This window comes from Cyprinodon tularosa, unplaced genomic scaffold (assembly GCF_016077235.1).
Source record: "Cyprinodon tularosa strain WSP-4 unplaced genomic scaffold, ASM1607723v1 ctg246, whole genome shotgun sequence".
Taxonomy (NCBI): domain Eukaryota; kingdom Metazoa; phylum Chordata; class Actinopteri; order Cyprinodontiformes; family Cyprinodontidae; genus Cyprinodon; species Cyprinodon tularosa.
Window position 1 is genome coordinate 1,414,651 of NW_024038913.1, and position 14,826 is coordinate 1,429,476.

The 14,826-nt window shown below is 34.7% G+C and overlaps 5 protein-coding genes across 5 annotated transcripts; 3 read left to right on the forward strand and 2 right to left on the reverse strand.

Annotated features, from left to right (window-relative positions):
- The first annotated feature begins 24 nt into the window (after positions 1–24).
- LOC119785295 (hemoglobin subunit beta-like) lies at positions 25–757 on the forward strand. Its single transcript, XM_038287845.1, has 3 exons — positions 25–185; positions 272–494; positions 574–757. Exons 1-3 carry the CDS (start codon positions 94–96, stop codon positions 700–702), a joined length of 444 nt encoding a protein of 147 aa, XP_038143773.1. The 5' UTR covers positions 25–93; the 3' UTR covers positions 703–757.
- A 1,908-nt stretch (positions 758–2,665) lies between these two features.
- LOC119785293 (hemoglobin embryonic subunit alpha-like) lies at positions 2,666–3,424 on the reverse strand. Its single transcript, XM_038287843.1, has 3 exons — positions 3,216–3,424; positions 2,934–3,141; positions 2,666–2,840 (listed from the first exon to the last, which is right to left on the reverse strand). Exons 1-3 carry the CDS (start codon positions 3,407–3,409, stop codon positions 2,712–2,714), a joined length of 531 nt encoding a protein of 176 aa, XP_038143771.1. The 5' UTR covers positions 3,410–3,424; the 3' UTR covers positions 2,666–2,711.
- A 1,639-nt stretch (positions 3,425–5,063) lies between these two features.
- LOC119785296 (hemoglobin subunit beta-like) lies at positions 5,064–5,802 on the forward strand. The gene is made up of 3 exons (XM_038287846.1): positions 5,064–5,224; positions 5,307–5,529; positions 5,609–5,802. Exons 1-3 carry the CDS (start codon positions 5,133–5,135, stop codon positions 5,735–5,737), a joined length of 444 nt encoding a protein of 147 aa, XP_038143774.1. The 5' UTR covers positions 5,064–5,132; the 3' UTR covers positions 5,738–5,802.
- A 3,246-nt stretch (positions 5,803–9,048) lies between these two features.
- LOC119785298 (hemoglobin subunit alpha-A) lies at positions 9,049–9,914 on the reverse strand. The gene is made up of 3 exons (XM_038287848.1): positions 9,755–9,914; positions 9,447–9,654; positions 9,049–9,302 (listed from the first exon to the last, which is right to left on the reverse strand). Exons 1-3 carry the CDS (start codon positions 9,847–9,849, stop codon positions 9,174–9,176), a joined length of 432 nt encoding a protein of 143 aa, XP_038143776.1. The 5' UTR covers positions 9,850–9,914; the 3' UTR covers positions 9,049–9,173.
- Positions 9,915–13,502: 3,588 nt separating this feature from the next.
- Positions 13,503–14,416, forward strand: LOC119785352 (hemoglobin subunit beta-A-like). The gene is made up of 3 exons (XM_038287971.1): positions 13,503–13,698; positions 13,832–14,054; positions 14,165–14,416. The coding sequence occupies exons 1-3, from the start codon at positions 13,607–13,609 to the stop codon at positions 14,294–14,296; spliced, it is 447 nt and encodes a 148-aa protein (XP_038143899.1). The 5' UTR covers positions 13,503–13,606; the 3' UTR covers positions 14,297–14,416.
- Positions 14,417–14,826: the final 410 nt, after the last annotated feature.

A 14,826-nucleotide genomic window follows, 5' to 3' on the forward strand; every position in this document is an offset into this window, starting at 1 on the left:
GGAGGAGCAGAAACTGGCTGTTTAAAAGTTGGAGATCCTGAGCCTGTTTAACCCACACCTGACGAAGGGAACGACCAAACAAAAGAAGCCAAAATGGTGAAATGGACAGACTTTGAGCGTGCCACCATCCAGGACATCTTCTCCAAAATTGATTATGATGTTGTTGGCCCAGCTGCTCTCTCCAGGTGAGACTTCACTATAATTGTTTTATGTTTCTGCAAAACAAGCAGAGATATCTGTAAATGAAACGTGCATGCTCATGTCTCCTCAGGTGTCTGATCGTCTACCCCTGGACTCAGAGGTACTTTGGTAGCTTTGGAAACCTCTACAATGCGGCAGCTATAACATCGAACCCCAAAGTGGCGGCTCATGGAAAGGTTGTCCTCGCAGGTCTGGAGAAAGCTGTGAAAAACATGGATGACATCAAGTCCACATACAAAGATCTGAGCGTGCTGCACTCTGAGAAGCTGCAAGTTGACCCTGACAACTTCAATGTAAGGCTGTTCCCTACTAGTGATCCCAGCACTACTGTTGATGTTTCTCCTTTCTGACCCTTGCTGTTTTCTGTTGCAGCTCCTGGCAGACTGCCTGACCATTGTTGTTGCTAGTCAGATGGGTGCAGCCTTCACCCCCCATGTCCATGCAGCTTTCCAGAAGTTCCTGGATGTAGTGGTGGCCTCCCTGAGAAAGCAGTACTACTAGACAGCCTCTTCTCCTGCAATAAGATAATAAATAAATAAAACAGTATTTCTTTTTGAAAAAAAAAAGGTTCTCTTTGTATTTGTTTATTTCATTTGGCTATACATATGTGCATCTATTATCTTTAATCCTTATTAGTTATAAAATATGATTTGATTTTAAACATTTAAAATACATTTAGAAGAGCTTGAAGGTGAAACAAAGTTTGTATGGGGAAATTTAACTTTTTAAAAAGCAATATTTAAAATATGAATTATGACTGAAATTAGTAATATTTATCTGTTCACTTACATCTGTCCCTGCATCTTAAGTAATGATCTCTTTCTTGTCTCTGTGCTTAAAACCCTTAGTATGCGGCTGCAAAGAAGGAAAAGTTTTGTATTTTAATACAGAATTACTTTTCTATTTACATAACACCTATTAAATAGAGTTATATTCATTTATATATATGTAATTGAAAATTGTAAAAGAAAACTTTCTTTAATACAGTTGAGCAGTAACCAGTAGGAAGTTTAAAGCATCTGCTCTTTTTTTCTTGCATTCAATTTTTTCTATATTACTTTTATTTTTATACTTTAAGTAGTTTTAAGAATAGTACTTTTACACTTTTACCTTGGTAAAAAGCTTATGTTGAAACTCTTAACTCTACAAAAGAGTTTGTGAAGTAGAATTTCTACTCCTACTTGAGTAATACACATTAATACTTTTTACACCTCTGTAAAAATAATAATATTCAATGAGGGTTTTTTATTTTTTGCTCTGTGAACTCATGCTTCAGCAGAGACATAGAAATGTATATCAAGAATGTTATCTCTCTAAATGGAGTGATAAAAAGCAAGATGGTAAGGCTAAACAGCATGTAGCAATTTTACCTTTTGCTATAAAATATAATATGGCCTGCTATTAAATTTCTCTGCTTTTCTTTGAAAGTTTTCTGAATTGCAACGGACAGCATTTCCTCAAAATTTAATTTAATTCATTTAATGACAGGAAGAAGGTGCTAGACTGAACCTTGCACAATAATGTCAAAAGTCAAAACACTGTAGATTTGTTCTATTTTTTTTTTCACAAGTTGAGGGTAAAGAGAGTCCTAATACCTGATTTTTATAACAGAAAAATAGGATGGAAAATTAAAACAACAAAATAAAGTATAACTCCAAAAATAGATTTGATCTGATATTTTTTTTACTTGTCATGAGTTCCTCTTGTGACAAAGGAAACAGTTTTAATTAAATGTTTGAATACACCTTAAGTTAATCAATATGATAAAAAAAAATTATTATTATTTTTTTAAATGGCTTTAATAGTCCTCCAATGGCATTGAAATCAGTAAAGATAACTTCATGGGTTTGAAAGTTTACAGTTATACACACGTAACGGGGTTTTATAAATGCTATACAAATCCCAAGTTTTTCCCAGATGCTGTTGTAAATTGTTGATTATAAATATATTTACCAATACAGAAGCATTAAAAACATGCCATTTTTCAACAAGTTAGCCCTTCTTACCCCACTGCGATGTTGTGAAACACAATTATGGTAGGAATATCTGTTTTAAGATCATCTTCAAGAGGTTATTAAGAACTAAATGTTTTTGCAGGTAAACATGTTGTGTTTACAGTTTATAGGCATTTTCCCTTCATCTTCAGACTTTCAACCTCTGTAAACTGTTTTTAATTGCAGTAGCCGTTTTGTTTAGCTGATGATGGAGAAAGATTATAATAAACAAAACAGAAACTGCAAACGTTTCTTTGAAAATACCTTTTTGGAAGTCACTTGATAAACTTAGAAGGCACTAAAACACCATTGTAGAACCAAACACTGTAAAAGGATTTGAGGCTTCCTCTACATGTGTATAAGCTGAATATTTAGTCCTTTCTTCAATTCTTTCTTGCAATCAAAATAACTATGTATTTTTAGAATTAACAAACCAAAATATAAATGCACCACATAAACACCAGCAAAGATTTGACTCAGTTGAGCATTTTATTAAAGTTGAGAACAGACAAAGGTTTATCTGTATTTTTCAGACAGAGCACGAGCCACGGCAGCGAGGAACTTGTCCATAGCTACATGGACCTCAGGGGTGAAGTCACTGGGAAACATAAGGGCCAAAACCACAAGGATGTTGTGTGAGAGGACCTGTGGAGTAAAATAAAGTGTTAGAATCCCAACATTAGTTTTTGTTTAAGGTCTTTTGAATTTCAATCAATGACGGCAAAAGCTGCTTCGTACCTTGAAGTTTGAGGGATCAACTCTCAGAGTGAAGGCATGCAGCTCACTGAGGCTGAGGAGACCTGCAGACAGGTCGTCAATTTTGGCCACAGCCTCTCCAACTCCTCCCATCACTGTAGCTCCGTGCTTCAGCACTGGAGCAGAACCGGGACTCAGGTCCTTCCAGTGGGAGAAATAGGTCTTAGTCTGTGGGTAAACCACCAGCATCCTGTGAAAATCAAAGGACATATAAACACGTGCATCAAATATAGTCTCTGTGTTTCAATTTTGAGCTGTATATACCTGGACAGAGCATCTGCTCCGATGGCATCACCGCTGGAGGAAATTTTTGCCCAGAAGGTCTTCACTGTTTCCTTGTCTTTGGCTGAGAGACTCATCTTGCCTGAGGATGTAGTTTGACTGTGGTGTTTAGCACAAACATAGGAGGTCTTTATAGCCGGAGAAGGACAGGGACCCTCCCAGGTCACCTCTGACATATCTGCAGTCAGAGGTGTTCCAGCTGAGATATGAGATAAGGACAAAACTGAAGAGTAACCGTCAGCCTGGGGACCCAAGTTTCAAGGAGACACAAGTTAAAATTCATTGACTTTACATATTAAAAAAAAAAAAAAAGAAATAGGCCAGTAGATATTGAAGAATCAAAGTTAAGTTTCCCATTCTTAAGTAGCAATTTAGATTTTACCTTTTATACTTAAAAGGGGAGAAAAAATTCTTAGGCTTTACAAACATTGTAAATCAACATTGAAAATGTATTTATCTATTTATTAAGCCTCTATGGAGAGAAAATGTTTCAAAAACAGTGGAACTTTCCAAAAAAAGGTTGCTTCGATGTGCTTCATGTCTTGTGCTTTATAAATCTTGACTGGAAGAATAAAACTGTGGCCCTTCATTCCCGAGACTAAGGCTTTCTTAGACCTGGGCTAGCCCCAGATATTTTTAGGAATAGTTCCAGATTTCACAAAAGATAACTTTGAAAAATAACACTACAGATTGGAGGCATAGTAGTTTGACCATAATGAAAAAGTAAAGAAGGGATGGTTCAGATCAGTGCTGCCTTATCACCCTTAAAAGGTTCGAATGATCTAACAGCACTTTGTGAGGAAGCAGACCCTGCAGAAATAAAACATATTCAGAGATTCGATTTATATGTCTCTTCAGCTCTCAGCATAGATAAATCTTGATTTTTAAGGAGTTAATAATGTGTCAAAAATTTAAGAAAATAACCTTTGTATGTTTTATTTTTTTATTAAACACAGTTATTACAAAGCTTTATAACTTAAATAAATTTACAAGGTTGTAAGATTTTAAAAAGTATTTTGCTGACAAAAGAATAGATTTTTTTTACACCCAGAGCTGACTTATTTAGTCTTTGTTTAAGAGTAACTCTCAGACTGAATGAACTAAAAGTTTAAAACATCCATAAATGATTTTGCATCTGGTTCAGCTAAAAAGAAAAAAAAAAATCACTATTTCAAAAGTTAATTTAATCTAGATTAAAATGTTTCCTTGTCATTTATTTCAGCTTTTAACAAAAAAAATTCAAATTAAGTAACAGTATTACTCTCTATTTAACACAGAGCCCATTGAAATCTGCTACTTGTCTTGTATAAATTTATCTTAACAACTTACAATCTGTTCTTTTAAAATTAGCTATTTCTGCCCTGACTTTTGCAGTTTATCTCATAAACAATAAATCAATAAACAATTGCTTATTCATTTATCTGATACTGTTTCTCCTCTTTTTAACATGTAAAGAAAGCACAATGAATGTCTTAAAAAGCTGCAATATTAGCATCCAAATATAAGCCGTTATTTTAATGGATTCAAGTTTTAATAGAAAGTTGCATTCAGACACGTTGCACTTTTTCATAAAAGCTGATTTTCTGCCGTCAAGCTCAGGTTTAGTGTTACTGATAATGCACTGATGTAATGCAATCATAAAATACATGTGAAATGTATTTTAAAAAAAAATTGTCAAACTTGGAGACATTTTTTTTACCATTAGCACGATTTGCGTGCTAATGTTACTCATTTTGTGTTTTCTTATCAATTCCAAAAATCAATGTATCAAGAAGCTAACATAACTCCACCCATCAGATAACTTTGGGAGGAGCAGAAACTGGCTGTTTAAAAGTTGGAGATCCTGAGCCTGTTTAACCCACACCTGACAAAGGGAACGACCAAACAAAAAAAGCCAAAATGGTGAAATGGACAGACTTTGAGCGTGCCACCATCCAGGACATCTTCTCCAAAATTGATTATGATGTTGTTGGCCCAGCTGCTCTCTCCAGGTGAGACTTATAATTATTTTATGTTTCTGCAAAACAAGCAGTGATATCTGTAAATGAAACGTGCATGCTCATGTCTCCTCAGGTGTCTGATCGTCTACCCCTGGACTCAGAGGTACTTTGGTAGCTTTGGAAACCTCTACAATGCGGCAGCTATAACATCGAACCCCAAAGTGGCGGCTCATGGAAAGGTTGTCCTCGCAGGTCTGGAGAAAGCTGTGAAGAACATGGATGACATTAAGACCACATACAAAGATCTGAGCGTGCTGCACTCTGAGAAGCTGCAAGTTGACCCTGACAACTTCAATGTAAGGCTGTTCCCTACTAGTGATCCCAGCACTGCTGTTGATGTTTCTGCTTTCTGACCCCTGCTGTTTTCTGTTGCAGCTCCTGGCAGACTGCCTGACCATTGTTGTTGCTAGTCAGATGGGTGCAGCCTTCACCCCCCATGTCCATGCAGCTTTCCAGAAGTTCCTGGATGTAGTGGTGGCCTCCCTGAGAAAGCAGTACTACTAGACAGCCTCTTCTCCTGCAATAAGATAATAAATAAATAAAACAGTATTTCTTTTTGAAAAAAAAAAGGTTCTCTTTGTATTTGTTTATTTCATTTGGCTATACATATGTGCATCTATTATCTTTAATCCTTATTAGTTATAAAATATGATTAGATTTTAAACATTTATAATACATTTAGAAGAGCTTGGAGGTGAAATAAAGTTTGCATGGGGAAATTTAACTTTTTAAAAAGCAATATTTAAAATATGAATTATGACTGAAATTAGTAATATTTACCTGTTCATGTGTCTTACATCTGTCCCTGCATCTTAAGTAATAATCTCTTTCTTGTCTCTGTGCTTAAAACCCTTAGTATGTGGCTGTAAAGAAAGAAATCTTTTGTATTTGATACAGAATAACTTTTCTTTTACACAACTCTTATTAAAAAGTCCTATTGAATTATAGATTGAACTTTTAAGTTTATACATAAAAACCCAGCTTCTGACCATTCTTTAGATAAATTGAGGCTGAGTTAGTAAACTATCATTTTTAAGATATTTGATCAATGGAAAAAAAAAACTATTCCGACTTAATTATTTCAGATAGGCCACAGTTCCACTTGAAGTTGGAGACTAGTGTAATTTTTGGTATAACCAGAATATTTTGCTCATACATGACAATTATTCTATATTAAGCAACTGTAGAAATGTTGTATCATCTTCAATATGAATAGCACATATTTTGAATATAGGTCAGAAAAAACATTTTACCGTAATTTAGAAAAACAATGTTGTGTGACCAAGACCATAAGGTCATGATATCAAACAATGCATAAGTGAAGCTGTGCCAGCATGGATATAGATGCTAAAAAGACTGAAGACTTTTCTGGTCATACCGACCACTGTAGACTAGTTATCACCACTGTGATAATGGAACCATGTGGCCCAAATCATCATGGGACAGATGAAGGCTCAAATTAAATCTTTAACTTTTGTCTTAAGCTACAAGTGTACGCATAAGGAGATATTAACATTTAACATTTTGTTTGCAGATTTTTAAATTTTTTGCAGGAACATAAAACCCCAAAGTCTAAATTAAAGAGCAGATGAACCAACAACACCACAATCATCATTTGAGAAAATTTCTTGGATGATGGCACACTTTACGTCTGTCCATTCCATCATTTCGGCCTTTTGGTGGTTCTAGTTTTGTTCCATTTGCTAGTTGTTGGTCAGCAGACTCGTTCAGCTCCATTCCAACAGTTAGAGGGGGTACTTTGACAGGATGACAGATAAAGGTTTATTTATCTCACCTTCAGGGTGAGATAAGTAGAGAATTTGAGCTCCCAGGGGGTACCTAGGGAACCTAATATAAGGAGCTACTTATATGTGCTAACTATAAGATAACTTATCCAGGATGATCTAGAAATATGGCTCAAAGCTGTTTTTTTTTTGTTGTTGTTGCTTTTTTTGTCATTGCTTTGTTGTTCCTGACAGCTTTATTGGTTTTATACCTTGTTGCAGCAAATGGTTTCAAAGCTCTGACCACATTAAATACAATTAAACTTTTTAACAAGCATCTTATTCTAGTGGTTTTGCAACAACATCTGATGCAATGTAAGTTAATTAAAATATAGGTGAAATTTTAAGATTCAAAACTTAGTATCTCTAATTATTTGGCACAAAACACAAGAACAATGGACACAGAACAACGGAAAACCAAGCATCTAAAACAAAAATATAAATGTCTTTAGAACAACATTTGGTTGTGTAATGTCTGGAGAGAATCTGGAGACCCGATAATTCAGCCGACAAATAAAGTAAAGTTTACTTTTAAAATAAACTGGTGTTGCAGTAACAGGAATCACTGTGTGGAGGAGATCAGGGTCGGCAGCTGAGAGCAGTTCAGTGGTTTCGAAGGTGCACTGAATGAAAGCCAGCAGGAGTGGACTGGACAGCCCACCATGATAAGTTATATTTGACTTTTCTTTTTAAACACAGTATAGCAGAGGATATATGCACACATAGAGAGTTTAAAAAGAGAGGATATACCAAATGAAATTAAACAAATAAAAACAAAAAAATAAAGATAAAAAGGCTACTGTAACTTTTACTGATATACAAAATAGGTTATTCACTCAGAAAAAACCCCTTTTGAAAATTATTTTTCAAAAAACATACCATTCCTTCATTATATATACCTCTTAATTTTAAAATTACTTTAAAAAAAACAAACAAAGGTCATCAAAGAGCTGCACACACAATTGAAAGCAGCAGTAAAATTAAAATAGAATAGGCAAATACAGGCAAATACAGATATATAAAAATCTTTAACAGCTAAGAAGAACACTGAAGCTCCCAGGTTTCTGGTAAAGGACCCAAGTTTGAGATGAAGGAGCCAATCACCCTGCCCAGGAGTATGAGGGGAATTGCTGTTTTTGGGTCAGGGGTCACGTTTAGGACTATGTTGTGAACTGAGTTTAGGTTAAGGTTAGGGCTTGTGGATGAACCCGTAATGGTTAGGGTATGGGTCAAGGTTAGGCCGTATAAATTAATAGAAATCAATGAAAAAGCCCGGCAAAGATAGTGAGACAAGTTTGTGTGTGTGTCTGTGGGTGTGCATCGGAGCATATGGTTTTTTTAGCAGGACAGTGGTTTCGAATACACATCACACTAAAAGGACATTTTGCATAAACCGGACATGAGCAGCGTCCTGCTAATTTCAACAAAAATCTAAAGATATAGAATGGTTTCTATTGGTCCATAAAACACAAAGATGAACATAAAATTATGTCTATTTAATAAACATAAACCTGATTGTGTGAGTATAGTATAGCTTCTCTGTAATGAGCTGAATAATTTCAATCTGCACGCTTATTGTTGTCTTGGTCTTCTTTTCTTTCAACTGAAAACTCTAGATAGCAACTTTTTAAGAAGCCTGTAAAACTTTAGGTTGTCTTGAATGTTTGTTTGTTTTTTTTTTCTCAAACCTGTCTTTGCTTCAGAATGACATACTTGACTTATGTTGATTAAATTGTATTAAACAAAAACATTTTATGGATTTAACATTTATTCACTGTACATTAGAGATTATGCAATTAGCCAAACAATTTTAAACTGAGTTTTGCTTGCTTTTTTTTTTTTGGTGTTTATAATTTTGCATAATTAGTTCTTAATATTACTTTATTTTTATAACCCATGATATATAAATATATATGAAATATATATCCTTACACCCTTCTGTGTTGATTTTAGAAATCATAAATTTGCTATGAAGGTGTTTCTGCTTTTGAAGGTGAGATGAGTTGAGAAAAAAAAAGAAGTCACAGCCTATATTGACAATTATTTTTTTTATTTAATTTAGTCAGCCAACCTCTTAAGTGCAAAGGTGGTGTAACATTTTTCTCTTGGGTGACATGCAGTTTGTAATGCAGCCGATCCTCCTGAATGTCTGGATCTTAGCGGTATTTCTCAGACAGAGCCAAGGCCAGATTCTGCAGGAACTTGTCGACAGAGACATGAACCTCTGGGGTGAAATCAGCTGGGAAGTACATGGCCAGCACCAGGATGATGTTGTGAGACAGGATCTGTTGCAAAAGAAACAAACACTGCATTTCACTGGGAGAATCCTGCTTGTCCATTAAACTTTTGAAATATTGACATTGCACATACATGCAGAGCAAGCTTTGACATTTTCTTCATGGTGCTCCACACAATGTAATTTTGCTTACCCTGAAGTTAGCAGGGTCCACTCTGAGCTTGAAGGCATGCAGCTCACTGAGCTTGGCAAGACCACCAGTCAGGTCATCGATCTTTGAGACGGCATCCCCAACAGCTCCCATGATGGTGGCACCATGCTTCCTCACCTGTGCAGAGTCAGGGCTCAGATCAGACCAGTGTGAAAAGTAGGTCTTGGTTTGCGGGTATGAAGTCAGCATCCTAGAGGTCACACATAGAAATGTCAGTTCAGATTTAAAAAATCAAAGGTTAAACATGTAACTCTTAAAAATAAAGGAAGATGAAAAGAGAGAAAACCCACCTGCCAAGAGCCTCGGCCCCAATATCAGCCGATTTAGGGGCACATTTCTCCCAGAAAGCTTTCACCACGGTCTTGTCCTTTCCGGAGAGACTCATTTCTGCCCTTTTCAGTTTTCTCAGCTGAATGGAAAAAAACTGCTAGGAAATTTCTGGTGAAGACACTTTATAACTGACTATGTTTTATATTTGTCAAACCGCACCACGCCCTTTATCAAAACCAGACCCCACCTCTTTGGCAGAAATTACCAGAAGTTTCTTTAATTCATGAGATAAAAGATAACCACTCCCTGTCCACAAGAATATTTTTGTAGGTTTAAAAACTATATTGTGCATTACACTTAAAAAACAACAACAACATATATGACTTTAAAAGCAGGACAGATGAATAATTGCATAATATTTTTAATGAGGACTTTTTTTGCAGAAATTTACAGAAGGCATTTTAAAGAAAAGAAGGTGCTGCTTATATATCTAAAAAAAAATTTAACTACATATGACTCAGTTTGATTGACCGAAAGGAAACAACATCTATGATAAAGTAGTGTCAAGAAATTATATTAGCCAACATAGATGTTCAGCAAGCTGTTCATTTTGTAGACTACAATTTTGGAATGGAACGGAAAATAAAGATGGTGGATTTTTAAAATGACTAGTGTACTATCCTACAACTTTGCACAAGAATTATCACTATCAAATAAATAAAAAAATCCTTTGAACCATTTCATGGAAACTTGTATATATTCCCCTGTCTAGTTCCTTTAAACATTGCAAGGTAAAACTGTTTAAATGTGGGGAAACACTTTTTGCCTTACTGTCTCCAAACCGGAGACATTTCATTAAAAAAACTTTGCTGTAAACCTTTAAACCTATTTAGATATTTTATTTCCACTTATTTTCAATCCGTTAATTTTAACCTAAAAAGAAATGTAATCATGCATATGCTTGGTCAAGAATTTGAAATAATTTGAACCTATGAAAAGAATGTGAAGAATTAATCAAACAGCAGTGCAGTCTTTTCTGCACATTCAAGGTCATTTTAGTGGTTACTATTTCCTTTTAGCATAAAGGGCCTAACAGTTATTAGAGGGTTTGTACATTATTAACTTTAAGACTTCCTTGCAGACATGCTGTTGAAGATTATTATGTCTTGTCTATAAATGTGTGGTTTGATATAAATGGGTGCGGCCATCTGAATTTAATCATAACTGTCACATTGAATCCTCCGGACCATGAGAGCGGCGGGTGAAGTTAGCACCTTATCGCTGTCATTTGAGCAAGCTCATTAATTGATAAATTTTTGATGTCTCATACTTTCTGTTCTGTGCATAGATGATGAGGAAAAATAAACATTTGTTATCAATAAAAGCACACTTTAAGTTTATTTGAAATTATCTATATATTATATTTACCTAATTAATACCATCTGAGGGAGCTGAGAAGCCCTTAATATTGTAAAACTTGTCACACAAAAAAAGCCTTTATTAATGACATAGGCTTTGTTACTTTGAAAGTATGTTAATATTGAGCCAGCAGTCTTAAGGTTTAAAAACATAAATTTGTAAGTAGTGTATGATTTGTCCTTTTGCTCAAATAGGTGTGTAAATTTGACATCAAACTGAGTCTAGTGTTCACAGAGCTGATAAGGCTGTATGAAGTCATCCATAAAATTAGATTTTTTTTTTTTTTTTTTTTGGACATTTAACAAAACCCTTTAAAAGATTCTTTGGTATTCTGGAACTCAGTGCACATTTCCTTCATTGACTAAAAGGAGCCAGGCCTTTTTATCATCTTTAAGTAGTTTTTACCAATAATCCTATAAGCTTGTTGAAGATCTGTCTGAAGTTTTCTGAAGTTCTTGCCTTTTTTTATTCAGACTTCTTTAGACTCAAGTCAGTTCCTGATTCATTTATCTATCCAACATTTGTTCTAAATACCTCTTTTAATCTAATTTAGAACAGCCTCAACACTTGAGTGTTTTAAGTCCTGTTCCCATTTTTACTGTTTGGCTTTTAAAACTGTGTTAGTTGTGAAGTCATGTGTGTCTTTTATTATATTTTTTGGTTTTTAACCTATTTTTAATAATTGTTTTTATCACTTATTGCATTGTATTTCTTTTATGTTTATTTTAGTGTGCGGCAATTTGGAAACGTTTCTGTCAATAAAATGTTTGTAAAATAAAGGGGATTGGATAATTTACACATTGTCTTTCATTTTAAGTCATGTTCCTTTTGTCACCTTTTATATCTTCTTGTTTTTTACTTTTATGGATGTAATTTATTCAATTTTGTAATTGACGGAAGGTTGTTACAGAAAAAGCACATTTGGTCTTTACACTATAATTTTCAATGATCTACTCTCTATTCCCTAGAAATGGAGGTGACATACATGGTCATAGTGCAGAATAAATAAGAGATAAACATTATTTTAAAGAGTAAATGGAAAAAAGAGAAAACGTCCCCAACATAAATGGCTGAGAGATATACTTCTTTATATGCAATCTTTAAGACAATAATTAATTTGATCACTCAAAAGCATTATTTATAGCAATAAAACTGTGGTAGTGTTAAAATTGAGTGACGATTCAACACTGGTTTTAATTGTTCTGAAACAAAGTTATGGTCTTTAACTGGAGTGAACATAGTGAATTTAAAAAAGGCTCAACTGTTTGTTTGCTGCTGTAATCCAAAGTCTGATATTTAGATACTTTATATTTAGATACAACATTTTGCAGTAGATCTTCCATTTGCAGCTGGTACATTCAGGCATAAATGAGCAGCTTACCTCAGATTATATATTGGGGAAAACTAAAAGTGAGATTTCTTTCACAGTTCATGTGTGTCTGCCCTTTAAAGGAATCCTTTTAACCTGTTTGGTCTTACAGGTCCACTGGTGCCTTTCCAAATAGGTTATTCAGCAAGAACTGTGGTACAACATTGATAGGATGCCCTAATTTTCTATTTTTCTACAGTCAACCCCATATTCTTCACCCTATTAAGCTAATTTACTATATATAGATAAGTTGAATATAAGACAAATTGATTTTAGATTGCTTACTGTCATAACATATAAATACCTAGTAAACCACAATCCTAGTCCTTCACTATGACTGCTGTTATTTATGTTTTTAATTTTATAAAGGTAACACCTACATTAGAAGTTCCTTCTTTTGTTTCTTTTCTTCTGTTTTTTTTTCCTTTAAAATATGTGTTGCCTCGCTTTATGCAAACAGAAGTGAATATGATTCTGTAGGTTTTTTTCAAAATCCAATCTCCTTACCCTTTGGGGAACTGTGCCATAAATATTGTTTCAAAACACACATGATTTAATGCTTCTTTTGCTAAAAATCTATTTTATATATCCAAAAAAACCCTGATAAGAGATTGTATTTCATCTATAAGAACACTATGAGAACAGTGTAAGTGAAACATACAGACTGCTTTAGCAAATTTTGTACTAATGTATGTTTGCATCATTAAAAAGATCTGCAAAACATTAAAAAGTAAAAGGATATGCATTGAAAATGCATGTATTTGAAGTTAACATATATTTTAATCATTTACCAGCATATCAGCAAACTGACATTACATTTTAGCTTTTTTATTTAATTTGTAAACAAATGTGTAAATTTTCTTCTTATCAGCCTTTTCCAGAAAGCCCAGCTGTGATCATATCAAATTTGTCAAGGGTATAACCCTTCATGGCACTTTTATCCAATCAGACACTTTCTAAGCAGAGAGGAGTGGCATTGGAGAATTAATAAAAACCTCTAAGATTACTATCCACAAAAAGTCTGCGAGCCAAAACATTTTAATTTATTCTCTGTGGACTAAAGAAAAATACTTAATACATCACCATGGTCGAGTGGACAGATGCTGAGCGCAAGGCCATCTCAACTCTGTGGGGGCAGATCGATGTGGGGGAGATCGGACCCCAAGCTCTGATTAGGTGACCCCTTGAAACATTTTCATTCATTAATCGATATCCTTCATATTGTATAACACATTTATGATCTGTCTCTGAATTGAGTTTAACCTGTTTTTATATGGCATTAACCTTTACAATGTGTCCCTTAAATCAGGCTTCTGGTTGTGTACCCCTGGACTCAGAGACATTTTGGATCTTTTGGCAACCTGTCCACCTACGCTTCCATTGTTGGAAATGCCAAAGTGGCTCAACATGGAAAAACTGTGATGGGTGGACTGGAAACAGCTGTGAAGAATCTGGACAACATCAAGCAGGCCTATGCCAAGTTGAGTGTTATGCACTCTGAGAAGCTCCATGTAGATCCAGATAACTTCAGGGTATGTTGCAAACACTTAAGCTTCCTTGATGGAAAATCATATCTTTTATGCTTTAATCTCACCATCATAAAGTCTGCATCGCCATGATTTCACTACTTTTCTCATTCCAGACTCTTGCTGAATGCATCTCAGTGGTTGTGGCTGCTAAGTTTGGCCCCAGCGTTTTCACCCCTGGATTCCAGGAGGCCTGGCAAAAGTTCCTGGCTGTGGTGGTCGCTGCCCTGGGCAAACAGTACCACTGAGGAAATATAAATTACGCAACAGTCTTTGACATCCAACAGGTTTTGTGAAGTTTTAAGAATCCACTGTTTGCTGTTTTGAAGCTTTTGCAGACTCAAAATAAAAACAAATGAAAAAAAAAATCATAGCCTGAGTTCTTTTTAGAAAAGGTTACAATTATTATTCTCTCAAATGTTGAGTTATATTTCACTTATGTAACTGTTTATTTACAGAATACCAATAATAAAGAGATAATTTCTAAGTAATCGATTGAATATACTTTGATCAGTGATCAATTTTGTATAATACATTGGACAATGAAGATTATAAATGCTGCAGCTTTTTGCAATTTGATATAAAAGCGTGAGGCTGATAAATTAGTGAGTATTTAATATTTTTAGATGAAAAAATACTGCAAGGCAACATGAGTACATCATCCTCAAAATGCAGTAAAAACATGACGACATTCACTTTAAAAAGCACCAAATAAAAAAGGTATAATAAAATGTTATCAGGGAAAGCGCCATCTAGCGGAATTAATGCGATCTGCCCT

Bases quoted from the DNA above. Each gene is read 5' to 3' on its own strand.
- LOC119785295 (XM_038287845.1), top strand. From the start codon at position 94: ATGGTGAAATGGACAGACTTTGAGCGTGCCACCATCCAGGACATCTTC. The intron at 186-271 runs GTGAGACTTCAC...ATGTCTCCTCAG, and splicing joins GGCCCAGCTGCTCTCTCCAG to GTGTCTGATCGTCTACCCCT. The intron at 495-573 runs GTAAGGCTGTTC...TTTCTGTTGCAG, and splicing joins TTGACCCTGACAACTTCAAT to CTCCTGGCAGACTGCCTGAC.
- LOC119785293 (XM_038287843.1), bottom strand. From the start codon at position 3,409: ATGTCAGAGGTGACCTGGGAGGGTCCCTGTCCTTCTCCGGCTATAAAG. The intron at 3,142-3,215 runs GTATATACAGCT...TGATTTTCACAG, and splicing joins GGAGCAGATGCTCTGTCCAG to GATGCTGGTGGTTTACCCAC. The intron at 2,841-2,933 runs GTACGAAGCAGC...TTTACTCCACAG, and splicing joins TTGATCCCTCAAACTTCAAG to GTCCTCTCACACAACATCCT.
- LOC119785298 (XM_038287848.1), bottom strand. From the start codon at position 9,849: ATGAGTCTCTCCGGAAAGGACAAGACCGTGGTGAAAGCTTTCTGGGAG. The intron at 9,655-9,754 runs GTGGGTTTTCTC...TGTGACCTCTAG, and splicing joins GGGGCCGAGGCTCTTGGCAG to GATGCTGACTTCATACCCGC. The intron at 9,303-9,446 runs GTAAGCAAAATT...CTTTTGCAACAG, and splicing joins TGGACCCTGCTAACTTCAGG to ATCCTGTCTCACAACATCAT.
- LOC119785296 (XM_038287846.1), top strand. From the start codon at position 5,133: ATGGTGAAATGGACAGACTTTGAGCGTGCCACCATCCAGGACATCTTC. The intron at 5,225-5,306 runs GTGAGACTTATA...ATGTCTCCTCAG, and splicing joins GGCCCAGCTGCTCTCTCCAG to GTGTCTGATCGTCTACCCCT. The intron at 5,530-5,608 runs GTAAGGCTGTTC...TTTCTGTTGCAG, and splicing joins TTGACCCTGACAACTTCAAT to CTCCTGGCAGACTGCCTGAC.
- LOC119785352 (XM_038287971.1), top strand. From the start codon at position 13,607: ATGGTCGAGTGGACAGATGCTGAGCGCAAGGCCATCTCAACTCTGTGG. The intron at 13,699-13,831 runs GTGACCCCTTGA...CCCTTAAATCAG, and splicing joins GGACCCCAAGCTCTGATTAG to GCTTCTGGTTGTGTACCCCT. The intron at 14,055-14,164 runs GTATGTTGCAAA...TTCTCATTCCAG, and splicing joins TAGATCCAGATAACTTCAGG to ACTCTTGCTGAATGCATCTC.